The sequence below is a fragment of the Microtus pennsylvanicus genome, chromosome 3, assembly GCF_037038515.1.
Source record: "Microtus pennsylvanicus isolate mMicPen1 chromosome 3, mMicPen1.hap1, whole genome shotgun sequence".
NCBI lineage: Eukaryota > Metazoa > Chordata > Mammalia > Rodentia > Cricetidae > Microtus > Microtus pennsylvanicus.
This window is the reverse complement of record NC_134581.1, coordinates 10,064,569-10,085,357: the sequence shown is the minus strand read 5'-3', so window position 1 is coordinate 10,085,357 and position 20,789 is coordinate 10,064,569. Positions and strand designations below refer to the sequence as shown.

At 47.8% G+C, this 20,789-nt stretch overlaps 1 protein-coding gene across 2 annotated transcripts in view; it reads left to right on the top strand.

Moving 5' to 3' along the window:
- Window positions 1-20,789, top strand: part of Glb1 (galactosidase beta 1) — a 96,162-nt gene that overhangs the window by 53,087 nt on the left and 22,286 nt on the right. For both annotated transcript variants that reach the window (XM_075964274.1, XM_075964273.1), the window contains exons 7-11: window positions 2,707-2,765; window positions 6,109-6,230; window positions 6,311-6,351; window positions 11,820-11,932; window positions 18,150-18,224. In XM_075964274.1, coding sequence (XP_075820389.1) covers window positions 2,707-2,765; window positions 6,109-6,230; window positions 6,311-6,351; window positions 11,820-11,932; window positions 18,150-18,224 — 410 coding nt within the window. The remainder of the gene's footprint in view (window positions 1-2,706; window positions 2,766-6,108; window positions 6,231-6,310; window positions 6,352-11,819; window positions 11,933-18,149; window positions 18,225-20,789) is intronic.

Below are 20,789 nucleotides of genomic sequence, written 5' to 3'. Positions count from 1 at the left end.
CAGGAAGATTCCACAAGATGGTACAACAATTAAGAGCTCTGGTTGCTCTTTCAAAGAACCCGTGTTTGATGCTCAGCACCCACTTGGCAGCTCATGCATTTGTATGACAGACAAAACACTTTGTTGTTTTGTTTTGTTTTGATTTTTTGAGGTAGGGTTTCTCTGTGTAGTTCTGGAACTCGCTCTGTAGACCAGGCTATCCTGAGATCCGCCTGCCTCTGCCTCCCGAGTGCTGGCATTAAAGGCGTGCACCACTGCAGCCTGGCAATAAAGCACTTTTTAAAACAGAAACTGTAACAAAACGGGCTGGAGGTACGTGTCAGTAGGTAAGGGCACTGGCTGCTCTTTCAGAGGACCCAGGTTTGATTTCCGGCACCCAGTTCTGAGTGATACAAAGCCTTCTGACCTCCATGGGCACCTACACATAGGTACACAAATACACACATAAATAAAAATATTTTTTAATGGGAGTTCAAGGCTGGTTTTTGACGATGTAGCAAGTTCAAGGCCAATCTAGGCTATATGAGAGCCTGACTTCAATAACAACAACAAAACTTTTTCAGGGCATGGTGATACATAACTGTAATCCTGGTACTCTTGGCACAGGGCAGGAGGCAGGAGGATTGCTTTGACCTAGAGACCAGCCTGGACTACAATAGACACGTGATAAATTCTAGATTAGGAAGACTACATATTAAGACCCTGTTTTAAAAGATTTACACACAAGGGGTCTGACTCAGAGGTTAGGAGTATTTGCAGTTCTTACAGAGGACCTGTGTAGTAATATGAACGGCGGCGGGGCTACGTCCCCAAAGCCCCAGCCGCCTGCCCGGCTAGCTTATGCCCCGAAATAATTACACAGACACTGTATTCTTTTAATCACTGCTTGGCCCTTAGCTCTAGCCCTTACTGGCTAATTCTGATATCCCAATCAACCCATCTCTAACAATCTGTGAGCACCGGTCTTACCGGGAAGATTCTAGTTCAGAGCTTCATTGCGTGTGTCTGCCCGGGAGCGGGGCATGGCGTCTCTCTGAAGTGTCTGCTCCGGAGAGCAGAGCTGTGGAGTCTGACCTCACTTCCTCTTCCTCCCAGCGTTCTGTTCTGTTTACTCCTCCCACCTATCTTCTAACCAATGAGGGAGGACCAAGCAGTTTCTTTTTATTTAACCAATGACCTTCCTCCATCAGACCTGAGTTCAGTTCCCAGCACCTACAGGCTCACAACCATAATCCCAGGGGATCTGGCACCCTCTTCTAGCCTTGGAAGGCATTGCATGCATGTGGTACACAGACACACACTCAGGCACATACATGTACACATAAAATAATAAATAACTCAATCTTTTTTATAAAGAGGATACACACAAAATGAGAAGAGAAAGAAGGGAGGGGAGGGGAGCAGAGGAAAGGGTGGTTGAAAACAAGGAGTTGAATGGCTGAGGTGTATAGACTGATATTCAGAACGGTCTCCGTCCATCAGAGAGTAACACAGTTAGAGTGGCCTCGTCCCTTGTATCTGCAAGCTAGCTGGTAGACATCTGAGGCTCCCTTGTGTGGACAGTGCCCTGAGTCACAAGGAAGGTCTCTAGAGCAGGCCCATCCTGGAGGGGAGCAGCTTGGTCGGCAGCTGGCAAAAGACAGACATGGGGGGGAGGGGGAGCTTGGGAAGTGCAGCTTGGAAGAAGGCAGCAGACATGTGTGCATGCATTCAGGCAAAGCCGTAGCCATGGAGGCCTGCTTGGGGAGACAGCAGAAAGAAGGGGTGTAGGGGAAGACAGGGACTGTCTCCCTCAGTTTAAGATGTTATTGTTGTTGACAGGTCTGTAGTCATGGCTGGCCTCATTTCTCTTCGTAGGTAAAGGTTACCTTGAACTGATATCCCCACGCCCCCCCCCCCCCCAGTGCTGAGGATACACAGGCTTGCCTCATTCCACAGTTTGTGTATCTGAGCCCAGGCCTTGTGCATGCTGGGTAAGCATTCTACCAATTGATCTCCACCCCGGCCCAGTTTGGATTATTACAGTAAATTAATGTGTGGGTGTGGTAGTATAAACCTCTTCTCTCTCTGAAGGCTGAGGCAGGGGGATCATGGATTTGACATCAGTCTGGGTTGCATGGTGAGACCCAGGAAAAAATAAAAGAAATAAACAAAAAGCTGCTGTTCTGTTCACAGTTCTGGGTGCTGCAGCGTCCAAGGTCGGGGGTCCCATGGGTGCCATGCTGAGCCAGGACCTCTCCTTCTGGGTCACATATCAGTTTCTTGTTGAGTCCTTACATGGCAGAAAGGGGTGAGAGGTCCCCTCAATTATAGGACATTAAATGTCATTCATTCATAATGGGAAAAGAAGGGACTGGCTAAGTCACTTCCTGGAAACTCCACATCTGTAAGACAAAATTTTTTCATGCATTTATTTATATGGGGGGAGGCGGGTGCTCAAGAGCCACAGAGCATGTATCACGGTCAGGGGTAACTGTGAGAGTCATTTCTCTCTTTGTACTGTGTGGGCCCTCGGGATTGAACTCAGGTCATCGGCCTTGGTGGCAAGCACCTCTTTCCTCTGAGCCCTCTTGTTAGCCCTCTACTTCCTATACATTTTCTTTGGAAATATAGTCCAGCTTGTGAATTCCGTACCAGTGACCATAGCAGACTGATTGGCTTCTTACGCCTGTGACTGACTTTCCTTCACCCACTTGTGATTTCCAGGCAAGAACGTCACACAGGCTTTCCTAACCCAGAGGAAGTTCGAACCCAAAGGACCTTTGGTAAGAGCTGGGGGTGCGGCGTGTAGAGACTTTGGGCTTGTACCAACTCCATCCCAGCTGGTCCCAGAGGAGGTGACAGGCTGCAGAAGAGAACAAGTCCATCTTTGGTTGTTTTTAATTTTTGGCTCTGGGATGAGCAGCTGATGTGACTTTGGGGTGGGGGGATAGAGCCCTTCTGGACTCATGAGTGTGACTGGGTTTGGTGCAGTCCGGGCTCAGAACTCAGTGTGTGACCAAGGCAGACTCTAAACTCCCGAGCCTCCTGTTTCCTCCTCGCTGGGAATAACCGTGCACTGCCACACCCAGCTTCCTGTGGTGAATCAAACCCAGGGCTCCCTGCATACAAAGGATGCCAGTCTGCTAACTGAGCTACATCCATCCCTAGGGGGCAGTCAGTGAGGAGCGTAGGAGGAGCTAGGCCAGGATCTGGCTCACATGTGTTTTGTTAAGGTTTAATTTTATGTCTATGTCCATGCGTGTGAGTACTCTCAGAGGCCAAAGAGGCATGCAGGATCCTCTGGAACTGCTCCATGTGGGGTCCTGGGAACTGAACTCCAGTTCTCTGGAGGAGAAAGACATAACTTAGCCTCCAAGTAGTCTCTCGCTGGGAGACTTGTTTCTAACACTTTGAGCTTCCCCACCTGGCTTGAGCATCGGGTGAAATGCAGAAGGCATTCTGCCGTACTTGGGTGGACCTCAGGAAGAAGCACCAAGAGTGTAGTTTTGCTGAGCAGTTCTGCAGCTGCTGGGAAGAGAGGGAGGCCAGGGCTGGGCCTGCATCAACCGGGCAGCTTTGCTCTTCCCTCCGGCTGCAGCAGCAGCCACTGTTGTTTAGACAAGAGTACAACAAGCTTTGTTTGCAAAGCAGCGCTGCTGGAGCTCTGCGGAGCATGCTCAGATGGGCGGAGCTATTTCCTGGAACCTCTCCAGGGTCCTTTTTTCTTTTCTGATGGTGAGCTGATGTTAAGTTGCTTGTGGACAGATCGTCCTCATGTTAACTGGTGGGTCTCAAGATCAATACTGAAGCAAAGAGTGAATCGTGTATAAAGGATGAATTTGGCACTGTTTTTGTTTTTAATTAAGGTCTTATGGGGAGCCCACCAAAGAGGACCACTCAGACACAGCTTATAGCCAGTTGAAAGTCTTTATTCTAGTTGGCCGGGACGATGCTCAAAGATTGGGGCCTTAATGTGACCCCGACCTTTAAAGGGTCTTTTAAAGGCAAAAATCATACCTCTTACCTTGCTCAACAGCAGCAGGAGGGAGATTTCCTCACACAGACAGTTTAACAGAAGCTAAAGTACGCTGTTGGCTGAGGGGGTTTGTGCAAGCAGGCAGTTTAACGGAAGCTAAGATAAAGCAGTTAGCTGAAGGGTACTCTGCACAAGCAGGTCTTTTAACAGAGGCTAAGATAAGCAGTTAACTGGGGCATCTTGGCCTCAAGGCTTAGAGCAGAGTTGGGTAATTTTCCACTGGATTCTCCATCAAGGAGATTGAATTCTAGTTAAACCTGAAATGGCCTCAGCAAGAATACAAGATGGAGGAGCCTGTGCACTGTCCTGCCCCGTCACACAGGGATTGAATACAGGGCTTACACATGCTAAGCAATTTCTCTACCATCGAGATATATCCCCAGCTTTTTTTGTGTGTGTGTGTGTGGGTGTGTGGGTATGGGTGTGTGTGTTTTCGTTTCCAATACAGTCTTCCTAGGTTGGTTTCAGATTGATTATGTAACCCAGGTTGTCTTTGAACATATAATCCTCCTGCCTCAGCTCCCCAAATACTTGGGTTATATTTCTGCACCATCATGTCTGACTGGGTTAATTATTTATGAAACTATCTTGTCAGACTAAGTGCTTTGGCGTTGGGAGGAGGGGGCATGAAACGTGGGAGCAGCTGACAAAACTGATGTAGGTAAAAAGAACCAGTTGTTCCAGCCTGGAGAGATGGCTCAGTGGTTAAAAAGCACTAACTGCTTTTCCAGTGGACCTGGGTTCAATTCTCAGCACCCACAGAGCGGCTTAGTTGACTTTTTTATGATTTATTTTTTATTTTGTGTTCATTGGTGTTTTGCCTGCATGTGTGAAGATGTCAAATCCCCTGGAACTGGAGTTACAGACAGTTGTGAGCTGCCATATGGGTGCTGGGAACTGAACCCAGGTCCTTCACACGAGCAGCAAGTGAACTTAACCACTGAGCTGTCTCTCCAGTCCCCACTCAGTTGATTTTTAAGCCAGGTAGTGGTGATGCAAACCTTTAATCCCAACAATCCCAGCACTTGAGAGACAGGGGCAGGTGGATCTCTGTTGAGTTTGGGGTCAGCCTGGTCTACAGAGTGAGTTCCAAGAAATCTGAGGCTATCTAGAGAAACCCTGTCTCAAAAAGAAGAAAGAAGAGGAGGAGGAGGAAGAGAAAGAGGAGGGGGAGGAGGAGGAAGAAAGGGAAGGGAAGGGGGAAGAGGAAAGGAGAAAGGGAAAAGGTGGAAGAAGGGGGAAGAGGGAGGAAATGAAAGGAAAGGAAGAATCAGTTGTCCCAACTGGAGGATTGAATATGAATGTGAGATTCTAAACCTCAGATACTAGAATCAGTAGCTGCTCAGGTCCCTTCTGTAAAATGGTGCGGTTCTTGTGGGTTTACACTGTGCATTCTGTCCTAAGCTTAAATCCTCTCTAGGTTGATTAAACCTGATGTAGCATAAATGCTGTGTGGATGTCTTACTTTATTATTTAGGTAATAATGATGGGGAGTGGTGGAGACCACACCTACTCAGCACTGACACAAACTTTTTGTCAAAAAAAGATATATATATGTGTGTGTGTGTGTGTGTGTGTGTGTGTGTGTGTGTGTGTGTGTGTGTATGTATGTATGTATATATAGTCTCAGGTAGCCCAGGCTGGCCTCTCTAGCTCACCATATAGCTAAAGGTTTCCTTGAATTTGTAACCTCTTGCCTCTACCACCTGAGAACTGGGATTAGAGATGGCTACCACCATACCCAGTTTATACAGTACCAGGGATGGAACCCAGGGCTTCATTCTTGCTAGACAAGCATTCTTCTACTAATTGAGTTACAGTTACGTTTCCAAATATCTCTGATTGGCACTGGGTTGGATCTACAATGAGTAAGATGAGATGTCACAACTGGCTGGCACTCAGAGACCCAGGATAGACACTGTTGTAATTGAAAGTCTTCATGGGACCCTCCGAGCTCCAGGTTAAGCATGTGTATCAATTTCCCTTAGCACCTGTTGTTTGGAGAAGAGGACAGGGTTTGACAGGGACACCTCAGCATCGTTTGAAGGTCATAAGTGTCTCCTAAGTGCCACCCCCTTTTCCCTTTTCAGATCAACTCTGAGTTCTATACTGGCTGGCTAGACCACTGGGGTGAGCCCCATTCCACCGCAAAGACTGAAGTAGTGGCTGCCTCCCTCTATGAGCTGCTGGCCCGTGGGGCCAGTGTGAACTTGTGAGTATCCCGTTCTGGGAGAGGGAGCCCTGTCGCTGTGGCCCACAGTGAAGTACGTGTGTTCTCTTATTTCTCTGTAGGTACATGTTTATAGGTGGGACCAATTTTGCCTATTGGAATGGTAAGATCCATTTAACATCCATTAGTAAAAGCTTATTCTGTTTCTGGTGCGTGATTTGGGAAATGGTACAATGGCCAATTTTTATTTTCTGTTTCCATTTGTCTTCTAAATTTTCTAACACATAAGAATCATTTAGTGTGGGAAAAAACTTAAAGGGGTATAATTTGATCATTTAATTACTTCTAGCCAGGACTCTCTGGCAGTCTAGTTTGGGCTGTGTGTGTTTGTTTATGTACTCTGCTTTGGTCGTGTGTGTGTGTGTGTGTGTGTGTGTGTCTTTATATGTTGTACAGATGCACGTATACATATGTATCTGTGGGTTCCATGTATGTGGATGTAAGCGGATGCTTCTTGTCCCGTCTGCCTGCACCCTGTCCCAACATCTGCTTCCAAATTATCATGTAGAGCCTCAATATTATTTATAAATGCTCTGCCAACAGGCCAGGGTTATTACTAACTAGCTCTTGCATATTAAGTTAACCCATATCCCTTGTTTACACTCTGCTACGTGGTGATACCTTTCTCAGCACATCACACACATCTCCTGCTCGCACTGCCCTTTCCTTCCCATCATCCTTAGTCTGGTTGCCCTGCCTACACTTCCTGCCTGGCTCCTGGCCATTCAGCATTTTCTAAACCAATATGAGTGACAAGTCTTTACAATGTACAAGAGGATTATTTCAAAGCATGTGTAGGCCAGGGAACAACTTCAGTTGTCAGTCCTGTCAACGAGCAACTTCTGGAAGGTGGTTCTCTTCTTCTACCCTGTGGGTCCTGGGGACTGAGCTCAGATATCTGGGCCTGGTGGAACATCTTTACCCCCTGAGCATCTCCCCACCCCCATTTTAATTGTTTTTAAAAGCCATAAAACTGACGATTCTAAGTAAGTATTCCAGATGTCCTCAAAGTTGTACAATCCTTCCACTCTACTTCCAGAACCTTCTTCCATACACTTGAAAGAAAGGCCACCTGTCACAGCCACTCCCTCTCCTCCCACAGCCCCTGCAGGCCACCAAGTTCTTCCCTGCCTGGGGACTCTCTGCTCCAGACGGTTCATAGAAACAGAACCATGCAATAGAAAGGTTTTGATCTGATTTTTTTCATCTAGCATAATATTTTCTTTTTTAAAAGAATTCTTTATTATATATTCTACCCGCGCAAAATAAATGCAATGCAGATATCAAAGAATATTTACCACTTTAATGATAAACTTACAGAACCAAAGTTCCAGCGTAGTACAGGTAGGGAGGAAAAGAGAGCGAGCCGCCTCCCTGCGCGCCCATTTATTGGCAGGCATTTGCCCGAGGCAAACCCCGCCCCCTAAAGGGGTTGTCTTAACCCTACAATATATACAGTGTTCTCCCTTGTGTATGCCTGCAGGCCAGAAGAGGGCACCAGATCTCATTACAGATGGTTGTGAGCCACCATGTGGTTGCTGGGAATTGAACTCAGGACCCCCTGGAAGAGCAGTCAGTGCTCTTAACTGCTGGGCCATCTCTCCAGGCCCTAGCCTAATATTTTCAAGGCTCATCCATATTCTATCACATACCGATACTTCATTTTTATTATTAATTAATATTCTAGAGTTGGGAGGTAGCTTAGTTGCTGAGGTACTTATCTACCTAGCATTCACAAAGCCCTGGATTTGAGCCCCATGCACAAACCTGTCATGATGATCCGCACTTTAATCCCAGCACCTGGGAGGTAGAGGCGAAAGGGTTAGGAGTTCCAGGTAATTTTTAGCTACACAGTGACTTAGGGTCCAGTCTGGACTACTTGTGACCTTCTTTCAAAGAATCAAGAGAAAGCTGAGTCAGCTGTGGTAGTGTGCACTATACTCCCAGCGTTGGGGAGGCAGGAGAATTCCTACGAGTCTGAGGCCAGCCTGGTCTACATAGTGAGACCATCTCAAAACAAAACAAAGGGTAAATAAAAGTAGAATAGCAACAGCAGTGACGAAAGGCAGAAGCTATCAGCCCTCCAGGGGCCCTGCCCTACTGTGGCCCAAGAAATCGTCCCCAGCTCACCTTTTGTTTGGATCTCTTATCAGGCTTGTTCAGAATAGTGGTTACTGACATCACTTACAGATAAGAATATAAGGGTGCCAAGAATTACCCCCACACTTCCTCTTCTGCTGGCAAAGGACAGAGCCTGGATTAGAGCCCAGGCTGCAGTGAGCCAAGGCACTGCCATTCAGATAATGCCCTACAGCCTGTAGGTCTGGAACAAACCCCAAACCAGCCAGGTTTTGTTCTCCAGGCAGAGCTGGCCTGAACTCAGCAGCTGTATTTAGACCCACTTCCCAGGGGAGGGACTTGTGCATCCAACCTCAGGAAGTGTGCGTGTCTGTGTGTGTAGGGGAGAGACTTGTGCATCCAACCTCAGGAAGTGTGCGTGTCTGTGTGTGTCCTGTACATCCCATCCCCACGTGTCCACACCTCAGTACCTAGGGTGCTCCACCCTTCCTGGGGGGAGGGGAGGACCCCTCCTGCTCACGTTGCTATCATCTTCTTGCTTTAAATCCCCACACGTGGCCGCTCCCCAGGGGTACTGATAACTTGCTGCGCAAGACAGCGGCTTGAGTTTGAGCCGAGCCCATGTTAAGAAAAGCCGGGCAAGCCAGGTGTGGCGGTGCACACCTTGATTCCCAGTACTCCAGGGGCGGAGCACTTTGAGACCAACCTAGTCTATAGAACAAGTCTCGGGACAGCAAGGGCCACATAGAGGAAACCTTGTCTCCCACACAAAGTGAAGGCAATGGAAGAAAGGTCAGGCATGGTGAGGTCAACGCCTATAATCCTAGTGTGAGCAGGGGAGGCAGGCAGATCCCTGGGCTTCCTCGCCAGCCGATGGAGTGGAATTGGGGGCTCCAGGCCGAAGAGATACCCTGTCTCCCAAACTAAATTAAGGGCCAGGGAGATGGCGCAGTGGCTAACGGTTCTTGCTGCCAAGCCTAATCACCTCCGGGCCTATATGGTGAAGAAAAAAGGGGAAAAAATGACTCCTGAAGCGATCCTTCACATACATACCGTGGTATATATACAAACAAAATTAATTAATTAACTCAGTTTTTTCATCCATTCAAAACCAGATGGGTAGCTCCTGGTTTGTACATGCATTTGCACACATAAACATGTCCACACATGCATGTGCGCATATGCACGCCTACCTACACATACAGTGCACCTGCGTGCATATCTGCCCGTGTGTGCATGCACACACTCACACACACATAAAGAACTAGAAGAAAGAGTCTCCAGTTGACCCATTAGTAACCCTGTTCATTTCACTCCGGCTGTTGCATTTGAGTCTGGAAGTTACACCTGTCGCATTCAACAGCATGCTACACACTGATCTCCCCACCCCCATGCCAGGCTTGGGCTGAGGACTCAAGGGTCAGCATGGCTTGGTCCTGCCTGGGAGGTGCTGAAGCTTAGTGCAGATTGAATCAAATAAGAAACCCCATCGGAAGAGGAGCCACACAGCAGGTGAACTCCTTAGAAGAGGATGTGGTTTGTGATCTCTCTCTGTGTCGTGGGGAGGGAAGTGTTTGAACCTGTGCTCCTGTGCTGCCCTTGGGGCAGGCAGACCGGATGGAGAGCTGTCTCTCAGGAGTAGGAAGGAGGAAGTGTTGGCTGAGTGGTCTTCCAAGGTGAGATTCTGTGCAGATTGATGAGGAAGCGAGGCCAACCTGATCCCCTGGCTCTTTCGTCAGCCGCTCCGACACCAGCTCCTCAGGCCCATCGTTTGGGAACTGATCACTGAGTATTGGCAAACTGTCATAATTTTTGCCTCATTTACTTACAAATTAAGCTCTTAAAGAGAGCCGTCATAAAATCACTTCATTCTGACATGGCTGCAAGGCAGAGGGCTGTCTGAGCTAGAAGACACACAAGCCTTGCTGGTTCACGGTAGGCTGCGGCAGCATGCCTGTTAGAGCAATGTCACTTGCCTAGCCTGCAGATGGCCGTGAATTTCACCCCAGCACTGCAAAAACCAGGCTTGGTAATTCACACCTGTGACCCCAGCACTGGAGATCAGAAGTTCAAGGTCGTCCTTGGCTCCGTAGTAGTTTGGAGTGAACCTGGACGTCTCTGTTCCCACCCCCACGGGAACCAGGCTCTCCATTGCAGGGTTCTAACACCGTTTCTGCAGGTCCCCGTATGTCCTTTATGCATGGGTGTATTTTCAGGGAGCCTGAACCTGGGGACGTCATCTTTGGCAAACTTAGGAGTTTCTGGTCTAGACTCTGCACCTTGGACAATAATTGCCAGGGAATTATTTTTCTGGTCATTTTGTGTCCTCAGCACCGACCTCTCCTGATTGGTCTTTGTCATGCATGGGTCAAGTTCCAGGGAAGTTGTATTGATTATACTTACCATTGCTGTGATAAAACACTTCGCAAAAGCAAACATAAGGAAGTGAGCGGGAACTTCAGGTGGTCATACCACATCCGAAGTCTGGAAGCAGCAGAGACGAATGCCGGTCTCTGCTGGCTTGGTCCTTAGGGTAGGACATCAGCCTCTAGAATGGGAGCTTCTTCCATATTTAGGGTGAATTGCCTCACCTCAGTTAACCGGGCCTGGAAACTCCCCCACAGACATACCACAGAGGCTTGTCGTCTGCGTGATTCTAAGTCCCTCGAGTCTCAGCCATCACAGGAGCAGGCCCCACGGTAGCCAGACAAGACCATCCTTGGTGTGTTCTCAGGAGCAGCACCTGCCACACGGAGGAATGACTGGGTGCAGAAGGCAGGGTGGTGTAGCTCTGGGAGTGGCTTCAGCCAGTCCTGAGGAACTCTGGAGCAAGGGAGGTGGCTTGTCTGGCCCCAGCCTTAATGGTTGATAGATAAAGGCAGTCCCCTGAGGAACGTGAGCCAAGGAAAGCAGGTCTAAGAACTGACTGCTCTTCCAGAGGGCCTGGGTTTGATTCCCAGAATCTACATGGTTTCTCACAGCCATAAGTAACTCCAGTCCCAGGAAACCTGACACCCTCTTCTGGCCTAGGTGGATCAATAATGGCATATATGCTGAAAAAACACATATACACACAAAATTAAATTAAAATGAGAAGAGAGAATGACCTTGAACTTCTGATCTTCCTGCCCTACCACCTCCCAAATGCTCAGTTGCAGGCCTGTGCCATCACATCCGGGGTCTGTGGTACTGGGGAAGCACTTGGCCAGCTGCATCCCAGCTCTGATGATTTGGGCATTTATGTGTCTGTTTATTGTTTTGTGTGTGTGACAGGATTTCTCAGTGTAGCCCTGACTGTCCTGGAAATCGCTCTGTAGACCAGGTTGTCCTCAACTCACAGAAATCTGCCTGCCTCTGCCTCCCGAGTGCTGGGACTAAAGGCGTGCGCCACCACTGCCTGGCTCTTTAATGTGTCTTGCATTTCTCCTCGCCCTAACCTGAGCCCCTGAGCAAGGCCCACAGTAGTGACCAGTGACTTTTTCTGTCTTCTAGGTGCCAACACGCCCTATGCACCACAGCCCACCAGCTATGACTACGACGCCCCACTGAGTGAGGCCGGGGACCTCACTGAGAAGTATTTTGCTCTTCGAAATATCATCCAGAAGGTGGGTCCTTTGGATTCTTGGCAAGCTGGACAGTAGGGAGCCTGCCATGAACGCCTTATGACTCTGTAGGTGACTTCCTGCCTGGAACCTTATTGAAGGGAGGCATGGATTGGGGTGCAGCCGCACCCAGTGAAGACTCCATGAGTTTATCAGCAAGGCTGTAGGCTCCATATCCTTCGTCTCAGTAAGAGTGGAGTTAGGTACCTAGTCATGAGTAGGGAGAACAAGGTACGTGACTAAAGCCATCCAGGGTGGTCTCTGATGTCCAGCAAATGGAAGCCAGAACATGTGTCCTTGTGGGAGCTCACATGTGTTGGGGGATAAATGTTTGACACCAGCATGCAGGCAGATGTGCACCGTGCTGGAGAAACGTGGTGTTCTATCTGGGCCAAGTGACTGCTGCTGCCTCTAGCTGCCTCTGGAACCCCTTGCTCCTGCCAGCAGCCAGCAGCCAGCAGCCAGCCTTTGAAGCACCTAAAGTACTCAGGTGGGGTTTCCTGTCTCTGCGGTGAGTTTAAAAAAAAAAAAAAGAAAGAAAGAAAACAAAAAAACCCACAGTTTTTCTGCTCAGTCACCAGAGTTTTGAAGTTTAGAAAAATCTAGGTTTTCTGTCTATAGTGGTAGAACTTAAGTGTTATGTAATGCCAGTTTGAAGCATGTGTTAAGATTTGTATTAGGAAATATTTTCTTTCATTTTTTAGGGGGGATTTCTTGTTTGTGTTCTGAGACAGGATCTCTCTGCATATATGAGGTCAGGACTTTGAACTCACAGAGATCCGCCTGCTTCTGCCTTTCGAGAGCCAGGATTAAAGCCGGGATTAACATACCATAGCTGGCATGTTCTGGAAAAGCCTGATATAAACCAGGTGTGGTGCACAGAGCATCAACAGTTAAATCATTCTCGTTATATGTTCCAGGCCAGCCTGGGCTACATAAGACCTTGTCTCGTCTCGAAAGATAGAGAGAGAGAGAGAGAGAGAGAGAGAGAGAGAGAGAGAGAGAAATAGATTCTCATCTGAAGTTTCTTTTACCGTTTAAAAGTTTTATTTATTTTTTTAAGATTTATTTTTGTAGCCAGGCAGCGGTGGCACATGCCTTTAATCCCAGCCAGTGTGGGTTGGTACTGTGAACCAAACTCAAGAGAGTTCACATTTAACCCCTGGACCATGCAGCCCAATTCATCGTAACTCTTTTTTTTTAAATATCTATTTATTTATTATGTATACAATATTCTGTGTGCATGTCTGCAGGCCAGAAGAGGGTACCAGACCTCTTTACAGATGGTTGTGAGCCACCATGTGGTTGCCGGGAATTGAACTCAGGACCTTTGGAAGAGCAGGCAGTGCTCTTAACCACTGAGCCATCTCTCCAGACCCCCTCATCGTAACTCTTGTTACATGCAGATAGATTTCTATTTTGTATGTGTGCATGTGTATGATTCTAAGTATGCGTTTTGTGTCTTCCTTGTCCTTCCCCGCCTTACTCTTGAGGCAGAGTCTCTCCCTGACCCTGGAGCTCCCTGATTCAGCTGGCCAGAAAGACCCAGGAACCCTCGCATCTCCACCCCCATCTCTAGGATCATGGGCACATGCCACCCTGCCCAGCCTTTTGTGGGGCGTGGGATTTAACTCAGCCCCTCTTGCTAGTGTGAAAAGTACTTTAACGTCAGAGCTGCTTCTGCTGCCCCACACAGAGATTAATTTCAGCTACTTATGTTTTTAATTTCTTCATGGTCTACCTTTTGTTGTTTTTCTTCTCCTTATTTCTCTTTTGCATTATTTGAGGATGTTTTTGTTTTGTTTTCCTTCTTCTGGTTGGGAAGGGTTTTTGCTGTGTTTTTGTTTTGTTACCCATTCAAGTGTGTTATTACCTGTGCCCTTAGAGGAACCAGGTTCCCAAGGCTACTGTGTATGCAAAGTGAGCAGAACACAGCAACCAACACCCAGTGGGAGCCTCCCTGGTGTTCCTTCCTCATCCTCAGCACACACCCACCTGCCCTGAGCTTCTGTTGCGCACGTCAACTTTACTTGTTTTGACCTTGATATAAATGGAGTTGTACAATCTGCACCCCTCTGTGCCTGGCTCTCAGGAAGCTCCAGCGCTCCATTGTGGTTCACAACAGTGAAGAACTCAGTTGAAAGAGTACTTGCCTGGCTTGCATAGAGCCCTAGATATGATCCCCAGCACTGTGTAGAGGATATGGGGGTGCACACCTGCAATCCCAACATTCGGGAGGTGGAAGCAGGAGGATCAAGAGTCACCCTTGGCAACACAGTAAATTTGAGGTCATCCTGGACTATACGAGACTCTACCTGAAAACATAATTTTAAAATGTAATAAGGAGCTGATGAGATGGATCAGCAAGTAAAGGCACTTCTGGTGGATCTGAGTTTAGTCCCCAGCCCCCACAAAACCTGGGCTGGGCATGATGGCAGACACGTGGAAGCCCACTTGAGAAGTGGAGGCAGGAGGATCGGGAGTCCAGGATCCTCCGCTACCTTGAGAATCTGCTACTTGGAATCATGTTTTAGTTGATTACTTATTTAGTGCTCTTTTGGCTTCAGGTAATGTTTTTATCTATGTGTCTCATTCCTTCACAGATGACTAAGCAGGTATCTGTCATGATTTATGCTAGCAGACTTTAGCTTCTCGGTACATACAGGCCTCCTGCAGAAGGTAATATGTGAGCCAAGACTTGTAGGCAGAGGCGAGAGAGCAGCGTGTTGATGGCCAGGCCTGGAACATTGTCGGAACTCAGCCAGGGAAAGGAAAGTGCCCTGCTTATAGCACGATTGGAAGGAGCCAGCCAGTGCCGTGCGGGGAGATGGATGAAGCCAGGGTCAAGACGGAAGTGTTGCATACATCCGCTAGTCCAGACTGAGACTGCTTTACTCTGAGCGTGGAGGACGACCAGGGAGTTGAGCATCGCTACTGTAGGCTTGTGCAGCTGCAGGGATTGACCAGGAGGCGGGCACATGTTACGGACTGCTGGTGATTGTGGCATGTGCGTGCACACCATCAGGCAGACTCAGACCACAGTCTGAAAGTGCAAAGCCGTGTACTGCGGCTTACACCTATAATCTCAGCACTTGGGAAGCTGAGGGAGGAGGGTTACCATGAGTTTGAGATCAATCTGGGCTACATAACTAGCCACAGTGTGAAACCCTGTCTCAGGGAGGGAAGGGAAGGGAGGGGAGGGGTTAGAGGGAAAGGATGAGAAGCGAGAGTGAAGTACGTGTGTTTCTGAGGCAAGTGTGAGAGAAAAGGCAAGAATCGGATGCCTCAGGCTGGCGCGATGACTCAGGAAAGTGCTTCTCTCTGAGGACCTGTGTTCAAGTCCCGGGATTCACAGGGTAGAGAGAGAAAAGTGACTCTTAAAATTGTCCTCTGGTCTCTGCATTCAAGATCATGGCAGTGCACGCGCATGTGCGTGCACACACACACACTAATTTAAATAGAAAAAAGCAACAACATGCTGTGCAGTGGCGACACACACTTTTAAACCCAAAGCTCAGGAGGCAGAGGTAGGCAGATCTCTGTGAGTTCAAGGCCAGCCTGGTCTACAAAGTGAGTTCCAGGACAGCCAGGGAAACAGAGAAACCTTATCTTGAAAAACCAAAAAAAAAAAAAAAGAATGAATGAACGAATGAATGAAAAGAAAAGAAAAAAAGCCAACACAAACCCCATAATAACCAGAATCAAATGTCTCTCACCACTGTCTGGTTTGACAACTCAAAGAATGAGGTTGTCACTTCTGTAGTGGAAATCAAGTGTGGCATGTGTGTGTGTTGCGTGTGGAGCATGAGGGAGAGGAGACAGGGCCGTGTAAAAGACCCAGCCAGGAGAGCACATGTATCTACCATCTGGGCAAATGGGACAGACCTGGGAGGGGGAGCCATCTTCACCGTGACTATGACCGAGTCAGCAAGGCGGCTCAGCGTGTGAGGGCTCTTGTCAACAAGCCTGACAACCTGAACTCAACCTCTAGGCCCCACATATTAGGAGAGAATTGACTCCCACAAGCGATCCTCTGACCTCCACGGTGCATACCCATGTAATAATTTTTAATGTAATAAATAATTTTTAAAATAAATGTGATAGATTCCGGTTTAAATGTGACGCTTTCATTTCCCCCTCTTCTCGCTTCTCTCTTACCTCCTCGCCTCGTTTCCTCTTGTTCCTTCTTACTTTTGTGATATTTCAGGTTTATAGGACAGAAATGCCTTCTTTACATTATCATCATCATAGGGTCTAAAGGACAGGAATGGCTGTTTTTTCATTTGTTCATTTATTTATTTATTTAGGTTGTTGGAGACAGGGTTTCTCTGCATAACCCTAGCTGTTCTGGAATGCATTCTGTAGACCAGGCTGGCCTTGAATTCACAGGGCTCAGCCTGCCTCTGCCCACCCCACAAGTGTTGGGATTAAAGGCTTGGGCCATCACCGATTGGCTCTGGAATGGCTTACTTTAAAAGACATAGTGGAGCCTTCTGTTTGTTTCCCCCAGTGCTGGGAATCATGCCTAGGGCTTTGCCCGTACTAGACAAGTGGTCTACCACTGAGCAAGTCTCTGGCCCTTAGCGGTCTTTCTCACGGGACTTGTAACTGATTTATTAAAGTGTTTGGAATATCTGCTTGCGTGCGGAAGGGAAATAGCTGATGACCAGTGCCCGTGTAGAGTCTGTGGGCCCCTGCCTTCCTCAGAGAATGGAAAGTGTTTCTCTCTCCCTGTGAGTCAGGGTTAAGGGTACCCCAGTGGAGATGGAGAGAACGGCTTCCCCGCAGGCTGTGCAAGCCTATAGTCACTGATAAAGGTCACATAGGAATCTTCAAATCATCAAGGCTTGACAAAACTTGTGACATTTGCATTTTTCTAAGATACTGTCTTTGGTGTGGGTAAAGCTGAACCAGGCACGGTTAACACTTTGACCATAAAACTATAGAGTAAAGCGGCCCTCCCGCTCCCGTCCTAATGAGGTACTGGTAACTCTTTTTATGAGCTCTTGAATAAATTAGTAACCTGTTTTAATAGTTCTCTAACGTACGTGTGCGCGTGTGTGTGCTTGTCTGTTCACACATGTGTCAGGGACAGAGGCCACCTTCTGGCATCTCCCCTTGTCTCTCTCTGGTCTGTTGTTTGAGACAACAAGCCCTGGGGATTCACCTCACTTCAGTCTCCCCTGGTGCCGGGTTACACATGTGTAGCGCCACACCTGACTTTCATGTAAGTCCTGAGGATCTGAACTCGGGTCCTCATGCTTCCAGGGTGGGCACCCTGCCCACTCAGCCATCTCCCCAGCCCAGCCGTTGGCCTCTGACTCGTCTCTGAGCAGAATTGCTCACACTTTCTGGCTGTGTGATAATCTGGGAATCTTGAACACGTGACTTACTACGAGGTTCATACCGCCTATGCAGGTATCTCTCACTGAACAAGGACTCTGTAGCCTTCCACTACCGAGCACCGCCACACGAAAATGCTAAATAGGCTCTGTGGGAGGATAAATGAGACTAGAGCAGGATGAGCCAGTTTTCTTTTCTTTTCTTTTTTTTTTTTTTTGTTTTTTTTTTGTTTTTTTTTTTTTTTGTTTTTCGAGACAGGGTTTCTCTGTGGTTTTGGAGCCTGTCCTGGAACTCACTCTGTAGACCAGGCTGGTCTCGAACTCACAGAGATCCGCCTGCCTCTGCCTCCCGAGTGCTGGGATTAAAGGTGTGCGCCACCACCGCCCGGCTTTCTCAGGATCTACTAGATTCCCTGGGGGAGGAGCAGCTCTCTGCTGAGTGCGCCCCTCCCAATGCTGGACAAGCCGTATTGATGTTCAGTTTGGAAGCCATGTTTCAGGCACAGATTATGATGGAGAAATAAAGAATATAAAGTATAACATTTGTGTATATTTGCTTATTCTCTGAAACGTTAATTACCTGGATAGGATGTTACGATTTTGCTAAGCAGTAAACTACTACCAATAACACGTTATTAAACATAGATGAGACATGTTGGTACATGATTTTAATCCCTGCGCTTGGGAGGCAGAGGCAGGCAGATCGCTGAGCTCGAGGCCAGCCTCGTCTACAGAGTGGGTTTCAGGACAGCCAGGGCTGTAACACAGAGAAACCCTGTCTAGACAAACAAAAAAAGAAAAGAAAAAAATAATTTTACAGGTGTGTGTCTAAAGGGTTAACTTTTTTTCCCTCTTCTCTCACCCACTCTGTTTTATAGTTTAAAGAAGTCCCGAAAGGTCTTATCCCTCCATCGACACCCAAGTTTGCATACGGAAAGGTTGCTCTGAGAAAGGTAAGGCACAGGGTTGGGAGTGTAGATCAGCGGGTAGAGCGCTCGCCTGGCATCCGTGGCGTCCTGGGTTCCATCCCCAGTACCTCATAAACCAGGTGTGCTGATGCGCACCTTCGCCCCAGCTTTCAGGAAGTAGAGGCGGGAGGATCAAGTGTTCAAGGTCATCCTTGGCTACCCAGTGTGTGAGAGGCTAACCTGGGCTACCTAAAAAATCCTGTCTCAGAAAGAAAAACAAAGTCAAGACCTCACGGAGAGTCAGATGAGGAGACAGTGAGTGAAAGTGGCCGGGGGCTTGCCGGGTTTCTCCGAATCTCTCTTCTGAGAGCTGGCGGAGTGATAGGAGATAAGATGTGGATGTCAAGTGACAGGATGCAGAGACACCGCAGGAGAGTGAGAGCTGTTCCTGAGCCACTCGGGTCCCTTGGCTCTCAGAGGCAGAGCTGTGGGCTGCTGTGGGAGGAACATCCTGCTCCTATCCTGTCCAGTGAGGCTTTCTCCCATTGTTCACCTCTTTAATTTCTTTTTTCATTATTGCATTTATTTTGGGGGTTGGGAGAGATGCATACCATGATGGAGGCCAGTGGACAACATGAAGGAGTCTGTTAGCTCTTTCTACCATGAGGGTCTGGGGACTCGAACTCAAGTCATCAGACATAACGACAAGAGGTCTTACCTGCTGAACCATCTTACCAGCCCCATTCACCTGTTTTTAATGAGTTCCTCCAAGCCCCAGGACTTTTGATATCTCTGCCTTTAATTTAGATTCAAAAATCATATCCTAGTAGCTTATGAATACTAGAACATCAGAGGAAAAATATAGAAATTATTCATTAAGAAGAGGTAAGGTCCTTTTATTCTGGGAAAACAGGAGAGAGTTACCTAACTGATGGGAGGAAGGTTGTACCAAAATTGGTTTGTTTTTACCCTTGGGTCTTCAGGTTTTCCCCTCGACCCATCCTTACTCCCACATGTATTCATTCACCAGAAAAAGAAGAAAACATGAACAGTCACTTATTTCTTAAGAATCTTGAAATTCTAAAATAGCAACATACGTTTTTATCTTTAAGCCAAACGCCAAACACCGTAGTGTACTTTTTCCATTCGCAGCCTCCTGACTTCTGGTTGGCTGCCTGCGCCTCTGTAATAGTTTCCACCCCGTGTTGTGGAATCTGGGCCACATTCTACAAAGACTGTGGTCTTTGATAGGAATCTCTTCTTAGATTCATCACGCTTGAATCACATAAGGACGGGGAGCCTGCTCGTCACTGAAGCTGCTTAAGAATGGGTTCTTGGTTTTAAAAAAGTAAAAAGTTCTTGTATGTGATATAAAATAGCCCCAGATGTCAAAAACAACAGCAATAATAAGTTGAAAAACATACAGCTTAGTGCCATGAAGGAAATTTGGGCCTGGTGGCTCAGGCCTGAAATCCTAGCACTTTGGAAACTGAGGCAGGAGGATTGCTGTTATGTTCAAGACCAGCCTGTGCTACATGGTTGAGTTTGAGGTTAGCCTGGGCTATAGAGAAAGATTCTGTCTTCAGACAAGAAGGCGGTGGGGAGCAGATGTGTCCGCACGTGCTTGGGAGTAGGAGGTAGGAGGTCAGATGTTCAGTTCATCGTTTTGCCTGAATAGAGAGTTCCAGCCTGGGCTACAAGAGACACTCGCTGGCTATAAACTCAAAGCAAAAGCACAAAAGACGAGGGAGGGGAAGGGAATAAGTGGAGAACAGTATCCAATTTATACAAAACAGAGGATTACATTCTTCATTTAAGGTTTTGTGTGTGTGTGTGCGTGTGTGTGCATGCATGCACGCGTGCAAGAGAAAGAGCGTGCATTTGCACTGACACTTGTGGAGGTCAGAGGGCAGCTTTCAGCTTTTAGGAGCCGTCCTAGGGGCTCGTGCCACCCAGGCTTGGAAGCCGTGAAGCCACTGTGCAGCGTGTGGTGTGTGGCATGGTGGCAGATCTAATCTTAGAGTCGTTTGCCTCTCGCTACTATCTAGGCTGCAGGCCTCTTCCTCACTTGAAAACCTATCGTCATGCTCTGCAGAGTTGCGGCCTCACATCTCGGGTGCCATTCGTTTTGAAGCCTTTCTTAGATAGATGGCTCTGAGCTGTATTTCTGAATGGGTGCGCGTCAGACTCTTTTTAAGACTGCCATCATTTACATTTCATCAAGAGTTAGGAGCAGGGCCTATGTCGGGCTCAGCCGTTAAGAATACCGACTGCTGTTGTTTTTTGTTTTGTGTGTGTGTGTGTGTTTTTTTTAAGTTTAGTTTATTTTGTTTGAGATAGATTTTCCCTACTTGGTCTTGGGTGTCCTGGGTCTCAGTATCTAGACCAGGCTGGCCTCTAAGTCACATTTGCCTGTCTCTCAAGTGCTAAGATTAAAGATGTGCACCACCATGCCCATATCTGACTATTGTTCCAGAGGATCCGGGTTCCATTCCCAGCACCTACGCAGCAGCTCACTCCAGTTCCAGGATCTAATGCCCTCTTCTGGTCTCCTTGGGCACTGCACACACCAGTACACAGACACAGGCAGGCAAAACACCCACATACACA